Genomic DNA, 9,785 nt, shown 5'->3' on the forward strand with positions numbered 1-9,785 from the left:
GTTAAAAATAAAATTAAAAATGCTAGAGGTATGTTTCGAACTTGCAACCTAACAAAACAAGTACAACTCTTTAACCAACTAGGCTACAAAGACTTTATATTTTAAATTCAACACCAAATTTGATAAACGCGGGACGTTTTAATATTAATATAAGTTTAATTTTTTAACTAACTAATCTATATAGGTGTTGAGTAAATGGATACTTGGGTCGAATTGTGGGTTGACCCACCCATAAACTTAAAACGGTTAAAAAAAAATAAAAAATGTTATCCGTAATTTTTTTTCACGGTTTTATATTAATATTACTCGTGCAAATGCACGGACTAAATGCTAGTATTTTTTAATACTTTGTCAAGAAGTCGCCTCTTCCATCTCTTCCTCCTAAAAGTTTTCCCAACCAATCAATTAAATCTAATATCAATTCCTCAAAATTAGTTTATAATATTTTTTTCACTTAAAATTTATTTAAATTTAAATCAATTTTTATTTCAATTTCTTTTAATATTATAAAATATATAAAAAAAAAATAGTTACATATCATTTATATTAAACTAAAAAGTATTATATATTTAAAATTATATTATATATTTTAAAACTGACTAAAAATTAAAATAAAAAACTGATATATATATATATATATATATATATATTTAAAATCAAAAAAACTACATAAATAGTAAATATTTTTAAAACTATATAAATTTACATATATTAATATAATATGGTCTTACTAATTATTAATTTTCTTTAATTATCAAATTAATAATAATATATATAATTTTTAATTATTTGTATAATTGTAAAGTTGAGTAATAAAAAATAGTAAAATATAGCTAAAAAAATAGTATTTATTTTTTGATTTTATTTGAACTGTGATAGTTGTTATTTGAATAAGAAAATAAGTTATAATAATTTATTAAAATGTTGTATAATATTAAATAAAATTTATATTTATTTAAATAATTTGTAAGTATAATTAAATATTTGTAATAGAAAGATAAGATATTTTAATATTAAATATATATATATATATAATATATATATATATAATATATATATATATAATATATATATATATAATATATATATTATAAATATATTTTAATAAAATATAAGAGAGAAAATAAGTCTAAATAAATTTCTAATAGTTTTTACGTGTAAATAAACTAGTTATAAAACTAAGTGAGATTTATTCATATTTTTAATTGATAAATAAGTTAACATTTTATTTTTAATTGGTAAGTAAATATTTTTTTAAATAAATAACACTTTTTGCCTTTTAAAAACTCAGGTACAAAAGAGGAAGATGACATTAATATTGATGAAGTAAAATCATTAAGGATAACTTAAATATTTGATGGGAGGGCAGTATATTTTACCTAATAAACCAAATATTTAATTTTCAATTGCATTCAAAAAGTTTCAATTAAAAGAAGATTTCACTAAGAAGACTCTAACTAAAAGGGTCATGACTTTTGAGATCGAGTAAACAACTCTAAATTCTAGAATAAATTCGAATAAAATATTAACAATTCGAGTTTTAAATTAAATGTATAATCCTTTATCTAATAGTTCATGAATTTCACTATTCTTACATTCAGCCATGGCTCTAAAAGATGGAGTAGAACTACATATATATGTTATTGATTTTTACAACTAGGGATTGGTTTTGCTTAATTCTTTTATTTATTTCTGTACATATTTGGAATATTTTATTTTGTCATAGTTTCTCCAAAGTTATAATTTATTGAATAATCTTAACAATTATTATTTGAAGAAAGTTTTTCTTCATTTTGTATAAGAATCCTGATTCATAATGTTGTGTATCCTTTTTTCTTCTAAAATTGACTTTTTCTATATCATGATTCATTATGTTGTAGATATTGTAATTTTAATAAACATAACAATGTGACTTTTTTTTATTGTGACTTGAGAAATAAAATAAGTTATATATCTTAGCCACAATCAAATTGCTTGTACAAAATATATATATTTATGTTTTTGTTTGATAAATAGAAAATATTTTAACTAATTATTTGAGTAATAAAATTTTTGAGGAAAAATAATTACTGGATGATAAATTGATTATTTGAAATAGAATTTTCCTTGGGCCTTGGTCTGTTTTGGGTTAAGAACTTATTTGAATATAATAGGTTACTTTCAAATAATTTCAGTGTATTATTAAAAAGTGAGTTTTTTATTTTAGATTATTTGAGTAATTAAATATTAATTTTTATACTTATTTTTATTTAGTTAAATTTTCTTGTAATATTGACAAAAAGATGTATAATATTCATGATTTAGAGATAGTGGCCAAAACTAATTTCACCAACTAACTGAATTTGAAATAAATTGTAATAGAAGAAAATTGATAAAAATTTCTTGTTTGAAAATATTCTTAATTAATTAAAAAAATAAATAATAAAATGCAATAGAAGTATTAAACATTATAAAAATTCAACAAAATTAAACATAAATAATCTATTATTTTAGATTTTTTTTTTAACCAATAAAAATCCAAAATAACCCAAACAAGATATAAGAGGCATATTACCTTGAAATGATTAGATTCAAAGAGGTTTTAAAAAAATTAGAGTGAAAAAAAATAATAATTGATTGATAATTATTTATAATAAAAAATTTTAAAAAATTGAAAATATTAATATATATAAATAAAAAATTATTATTATTATTTGATAATTTTAAAGAGATAATAATTATTTTTAGTAAAAAAACTTAAAAAATATTGTTATATATAAATAAAATAATATTTTAGTTGATAAATTGAGTGATATGATTATTGAGAAATGATTCGAAAAATTGATTTTGTTTGAACTATTTTAAAATGATAACAAAAACTTTAAATAATTTAAGAACATTTCCCAAGTTAGCACATCAACACCTTGGTAAAAGGTAACTTAAAAAACAACAGCTTTTGTTTAAAATCAATAACAACAAAACCATATAAAAATTCAATTGTTTCTAAAAAAATGAAAAATTTGTTAGTCAATAAACCAAGAATATGTTTATAATCCATCCATCAAAGTTAGATACCCAAAATTCAAGTCTAGAAAAATCCACAATCATAAAAGAAGAAGAAAAAGAAGAAGAGGCAGACATAAGAACCAACTCCTAGTGCATTTTGATTCAATATATATACTCACTCTTTAAACCCTCTTATTAGATCATGTGAAGTAACTCAGCCAATTTAGTTCACCTAATTCGACCAAAAAAATGAAAACCAACCAACTACTACCTCATAGCCGCCATTCGTTGCTTCTTCTTAGGCACTGTGGCAGCTATTGCATGGGACATCAGTTTATTTCCATTTTCTGCAGTAACGGCAATAGTAGGAGGAGCATTAAGGAACTTCTCGCAATCTTTTAGACCAATTTGGGTAAATGCTTGCACAAGCTGAGAGGTTAATGCAGTCAAACCGTTCTTGAAAGAAGCTGAGCTGTTGATCTTGTTTTGACCATGGCTAGTAACATCAGAAGATTGATTCTTGGTAAAGCTTCCAACCTGAGCTCCATTCTTATAAGCTTGACAGGCCGCAAGTATATCTTGACCACGATTATAGAAATGGCCAATAATCAAGTCTTCAAAATACTGTTGTTTACATAAACCCAAGTTAATCAAATTAGCAAGGAGAAAAGAAATTCTGAAAATCATGTTTATGCATCGAGATAAACTGGTACTCGATATTAATAAACAAAAACATTGATCTATAACCAAGTTTTAAATCATGGGTATTTAGACTTCTTCCAAAAGGGTTTGATGAAGGGTTTATTTAGGTTTATTCCAAATAACTATTTTCATCAACTAAAATACTATAGCCTTTGTTTGATGAAGGGTTATTTGGGCCTTGTTCAAACTTCAAAAAAACCTTGTTCAGTGTAGGGTTTTGAAAATTGGGTTATTTGCATAAAAAGACTTTAGGGTATATAAATAAAAGAGAAATGATTTCTTTGAAAGAAATAAAGGGTAATTTAGTTGATTGTTTGAATGATGTGAGTGACGAGGGGATTGATGATCTGATAGTGGGATATTTGAGATTAAATTTCAAATAACCCAGATCGAACAACAAGTCCTTGGATTTAATCCAAATAACCCCTTATGCCATCATTAATCCCATCATCAATTAAATCATGCAATCACCAACTTTTAAAATATTAAATACAAAAAGATATTTAAATCATTTAACCAAATAATCCACTTTTTCATCAAATCAGATTTTTTTTCAAATAACTCAGATTCTTTCAAATTAATACATGAAACAGCATCCAAATTACACTTTATTTTTATTACATTTTAACATATCAAATACAAAGACATTTTAGTCATTTAACCCAATAATCCACTTTTTCATCAAACAGGGTTTTTTTTCAAAAAGATTGGATTGTTTCAAAAAAAACTTTATCAAACAAGCTCTAAATTTTATATCATAAAACTATTGAAAACTTAACTTGTAACAACTTGACAAACATCTACAAGACTACAACTAGAAGAACATGTAATTCCTAAGTAGCCACTAATTTCATTTATTTCTCAAGTTGATTAAAGAATGCAGATTTATTATATGGTGATTAACTGATAGCAGCATACACCTTCTAACTGGATAAACAATCAGTAAATGTAATATAGAAAACACATCAGCATTAACACGCGACAACTTCCACAACCATCTACAACTTGAAGAATATGTAATTCCTAAGCAACCACTAATTTCATTTATTTCTCAAGTTGATTAAAGAATGCAGATTTATTATATGATGATTGACTGATAGCAGCATACACCTTCTAACTGGCTAAACAAATAGTAAATTTAATATAAAAAAAACATCAGCATTGTAATCACTAAGAATAGACTCACCTTTGCCGGTCGCCTCATTGTGTACAAAATCGTTTTGAGAGAAAGATTAAATGCATTATCGTTATAATTCCGTGATTGCTTTTCACCTCCAGATGTCCCCTCTGACCCAGCATATCCTGGCTCATTAAAGTAGGGTTTTGCATTAAGAACCAATGCCTGAATAGAAACTAGAACTTGTAACATGGTTGATATCCCCGGGACCCATTTCTCATTTCCTCTGCCACTCCAAGTGTTAAGAAGACTCAGGCATACTTTTCCACAGTTATACAAATTAGGGTTAATTCGAAGACCTCCAGAGTGATAGTGGACATGCTGCAATAGGTGATCATATTAATCTTGTCAGAATATAAAGCATGTTGTAGTGTGATTTTGAAAAAGAAAAGGAAGTTTTTTTTTGTGAACATACAGGTGGAAGATTAGGATAGTCAGCAGGGAAGTACACATCAAAGAAGAAGAGTCCGTCATGGTAAGGAGTACCCTCTGCTCCTATAATAACAGCTCTCAAAAGGTCCATTCTGGATTCGTAGACCCGAACAAATATGGTGTCTGATCAAGCAACAGAGAAAAAGATTGCAATTGAGTGGAAGGTCGGATGTTAAACTTTTTACTAACCAAAAAACGGACATGCATTTTTGCACTAGTTATAGTAGTTCAATGGTATATTTTCCTCATAGGCTAATTTTTAGTCCCTTTTACCCTTGTTGGTTTTCTATAACTCACAAGTAGACTAGGAATACAAGATGCACCAAATTAACTTACCTGGCAAGTCCTTCTCCAAGACTCTCCACTCATCCTGTATTTTCTTTGCCCATGTTTTTGATGGCTGTAAAATAAAGAGGTGTGAAAAAATGTCATATCTTCACAGCTTGTAACTCAAACAAAACTGTCAAACCAAAGCAATGCGATTTTTCTTTTTTAACTTTTTTGAAGTTCTAATTGGAATAAAAAATACAAAAACGAAATCAAAATATGATTATCATGATCCTGATATATCTTCTTTTTTTTTGGAAACAGTGGAAAAAGCATTACATAACCAGTCAATTGAGTTAATCAACAAAATCATAAGGAAAAACATGAAAATGAACCATAAAAACTAACTTGCCTGCCTCATTGAAGTACGATTAGCAAAATGATGATCTGAGTGGTCCTCAACTGTGTCGAATCTCTTGAATTCTTGGTGCTTCCTCAAGATCTCCTCAGTGCTAGAGTTTATAGGAAGAGAAACAGCTGGCATAGATCCTGCAGGTTCCTCATGGACAACTCCAGTAGAATACATAGACATCTCAGGAATATTATTCACAAGATTATATCCATTAGTATATGCCGCATCATTTGAAACGTTAAATTGATCATGTCCAAATGGGGAGTAATCCCCCCAAACGGGAATAAAATTTCCAGGAGGGGGAGGAGGATTTGACACAAAGACTGATGAGAAGGAAACAGGTACAGAATAATTATAAGATGGTAGTTGATGCAAGAGTCCACTGCCCATATGAAAACCATAAGGATTAGGCGGGTATAATTTGAAGTGAGACTTCCCATCTCCATGAATATCCTTTGAAATGGTCTTAGCTGCATCATCAGAAAATAGAAACATTATTCCCAATTTCCATTATAACCATCCAAAGAAAGAACTTATAACCATGATGAAACATAACAATTAACCTTTGTAAGTTTTCAGCTTTGAACTGCCTACTGCGTAAGAACTTCCCTTGTTTTTCACAGGTAACGATAGAAATTCATTATCTAACATAGCCATAGGAACAGCACTGCTAGACTGTGCTGCACCCATTGAACTGTTCAGACCAAGACTGGTAGATTGCACATGTATGTTCTGTTCATAATCAGGAAACCAAGGAATAGAAGCCTCAACTCCAGCAGGAATATCCATACTATCTAGACGTGCTTGAAATAGAGCAAGTTTATCCTCATTCTTAGATGCCATAACATGATCATCCTCCCAGCAATATATATCATCGCTATCGTTACTTTCACTGTGTGTTTCCGAATCAGAACTCGTCACTGTATTACAAGGAATCCAACTTCCAGACCTAGATTTCAACGAATTGTGTCGATCAGAAACATCCACTATATGAGCCTACAAATGGAAAGACAATTCATTTCAGAGAAATTACCAATCAAGAGATAAAAAAAGCCAAAACCCTACCTTCCCCTTGTTCTTCCTATCAGTTATTCCATTAATAAGCACAACATCAGCAGAACCATCATCATCATCATCATCATCCAAATCGATACAAATTAGTTCAGGCTCAGTCATCTACAAGAAGCTAATCGTTTATCAAATAGAACAGTACCCTAAAATCAAAACAATGGCAGACGGAAGAATCACATACCTTCTTCCTTGAATTCGAAACCCAACAAGCAGGAGGAGGGATTTCCTCGATTTCTTCAACCGCATACGAAGATGACCCACTTAAGAAAAGCCGCTCCCTTCAATCGATTACACGAATAAATATACAAATAAAGAGATTATGCATACATAGATACATACAGATAGTGATGAGTGATAAAGAGTACGTTACTTGTTGTAGTTTTGAGGTATATGACCAGGCATAGGTTGCGATTCCATGAGCGATAAGAGGTTTGAGAGAGAGAGAAAGAAGAAATGGGTTAGGGTTTTACTTGGATCATGAATTTAATCAATGAATGAATGAATGAATCAATCAATCAATTATAAAAAAAGGGTCCTAAAATAATTTTGCTATCGTCCACGAAAAGATCTTCTTGTACTAAAAATAAGACGAGTTTTGATCATGAAAAGTTCGTAGCTTTAAGACTTTATTAGATAATCAAAGAAGACCGTCAATGATCCGTTTATTATCTTTAGCGAGTAGCGACTGATCACTTTCCGTCAGATTAATTATAACGGTAGCGCCACCGGAGTGTTCTTAACGGCGGTCGGAAAAAGTGGGGCCCATAGATGCGCATGAGTCCCACGTGTCAATATGATCAATATTATTAAACGCTTTTCTTTTGGCCCCTCTAATATCGTCTCTATTGATTTTCTTTTTAATAATATAAAATATATTTATCTCTCTTTTTTTGGCTTTGTTTGTTTGACTTGACCATTATTAAAATATTAACTTATTATTATTTTTTAATTTAAATATTAAATATTAAATGCAAATTTTAAAATAACTCCATCAAACACTTCTAAGATAATAAATATTTTAATCTTTTTTATTTAATATGTATATAAAAAATTAATAGAACGATAAAACTTGGGAGAAAGAACGACCTTCATTAATTAAAAAACGACAAAAAAAAGTGTGAAAAGAGAGTTAATTTTATTTTCTCTTGAAAAAAATAAAATTATCTCTCTAATTTTATTCCTTATATTTTTTAAATCAAGATATCATGTTATTTTTTATCACATTCTTTCCCCCAATTTCTCTACCTCTATCATATATTTTATTTATCTTAATATATATATATGAGTAGTGATAGGAGAGCGAAAAATTTATAGTCAAGTGACTGGAAAGGTGATTAAGCATGATGATTAAACATAATTTTAAATGTTTATTTATCTCTCATATTCATTAATAATTTTTTATAATCATTATATTTTTTATTTTTAAAACCAATACGACATCATTTTTTTATCACATTCTCTCCAATTTCTCTACCTTGTAATACATTTTATCTATCATAATATAAATATGAGTAAAGTGATATGGAATGGTGATTAAGCATGATAATTAAACATAATTTCAAATATTTATTCATCTCTCATATTCATTAATAATTCCTCTCTTCTCTTTATTAATAATTTATTTTTTATCTCTTCAATTTTTATTAATAATTTATTTATATTATTAATTTATAAATATATATTTATATATATTTTTTAATTTATTTATTTATAAAAAATATTAAATAATAATAAGAACAATAATAAATCAAATAAATAAATAACAAAATATATATTTTATTTAATAAATATATATTTAAGATAATAAAAAATAAATAATAAATTTCTTAATTTTTTTAATTAAATATTTCTCTCCTCTATTAATATATATATATATATATAAATTTATTTTTAAAATTAGTTATAATAGAAAAATGAGAATTTTTTAAGATGATCTAATTCAAAATTTCAAATATACATACTAATATTCAAAATAAATATAACTCAAATTAGTTAATTGATTGAATTTATAATACATTTTATGTAAAAAAGTATGAAAAAAAAATTAAGAGAAAATTAATTAATTAAAAAGATTAAGAATTTTAATTTAATTTTTTATTCTCTTAATATATATTTATCAAATAAAATATATATATTGTTATTTTTTATTTGATTTATTTCTTATTTATAATATAAATAAATTATTAATGAATATTGAAGCGATAAAAAATAAATTATTAATAAAGAGAAGAAAGATAAATTGTTAATGAATATTAAAGAGATAAATAAACATTTAAAATTATGTTTAGTTACAATTATTATAATATATATATATATATTTTGGAGTTATTAAGAAATAGTTTTTTTATGGATTATTGTTTAAATTAGGAAAAAATTTAATGCACGCGAATAAGAATAAAAATAAAATAAATTAAAAAAATTATAATAATATCTATTCCATGTTTAAAATTCTTAATAAATCATTAATAATATATTAAAATAAAAAAAATATAACGCTCTCATTCCACATTTTATTCGGTAAAATAATTTGTTTTTTCACATGTTTCGTCACATTTTTTTTTCCGAATAAATCTCCGTGACTTTACACTTTCATTTTATCAATCAAATATTTGATTTGTATTTTTTAATAATTAGTACTCTGACATCACACTTTGGTCAATCAAATATTTGATTCATATTTGTTTAACCAATTTTAAATGATATCGGTCTATTATCTATCGGCAAATCACATTTCAATCA

At 26.3% G+C, this 9,785-nt stretch overlaps 1 protein-coding gene across 1 annotated transcript; it reads right to left on the reverse strand.

Annotated features, from left to right (window-relative positions):
* Window positions 1-3,002: 3,002 nt before the first annotated feature.
* LOC124946286 (probable ubiquitin-conjugating enzyme E2 25) lies at window positions 3,003-7,643 on the reverse strand. Its single transcript, XM_047486851.1, has 9 exons — window positions 7,417-7,643; window positions 7,228-7,324; window positions 7,041-7,151; window positions 6,539-6,971; window positions 5,976-6,487; window positions 5,633-5,696; window positions 5,280-5,419; window positions 4,874-5,185; window positions 3,003-3,609 (listed from the first exon to the last, which is right to left on the reverse strand). The coding sequence occupies exons 1-9, from the start codon at window positions 7,461-7,463 to the stop codon at window positions 3,253-3,255; spliced, it is 2,073 nt and encodes a 690-aa protein (XP_047342807.1). The 5' UTR covers window positions 7,464-7,643; the 3' UTR covers window positions 3,003-3,252.
* Window positions 7,644-9,785: the final 2,142 nt, after the last annotated feature.

This window comes from Impatiens glandulifera, chromosome 7 (assembly GCF_907164915.1).
Source record: "Impatiens glandulifera chromosome 7, dImpGla2.1, whole genome shotgun sequence".
NCBI lineage: Eukaryota > Viridiplantae > Streptophyta > Magnoliopsida > Ericales > Balsaminaceae > Impatiens > Impatiens glandulifera.

What these genes read in the sequence shown, in the direction of transcription:
- LOC124946286 (XM_047486851.1), bottom strand. Translation starts at nt 7,463, where the DNA reads ATGGAATCGCAACCTATGCCTGGTCATATACCTCAAAACTACAACAA. An exon ending in ATCGTACTTCAATGAGGCAG is followed by an intron (nt 5,697 to 5,975) that starts GCAAGTTAGTTT and finishes TTTATTTTACAG; the next exon opens with CCATCAAAAACATGGGCAAA. An exon ending in CTTGGAGAAGGACTTGCCAG is followed by an intron (nt 5,420 to 5,632) that starts GTAAGTTAATTT and finishes TTGCTTGATCAG; the next exon opens with ACACCATATTTGTTCGGGTC.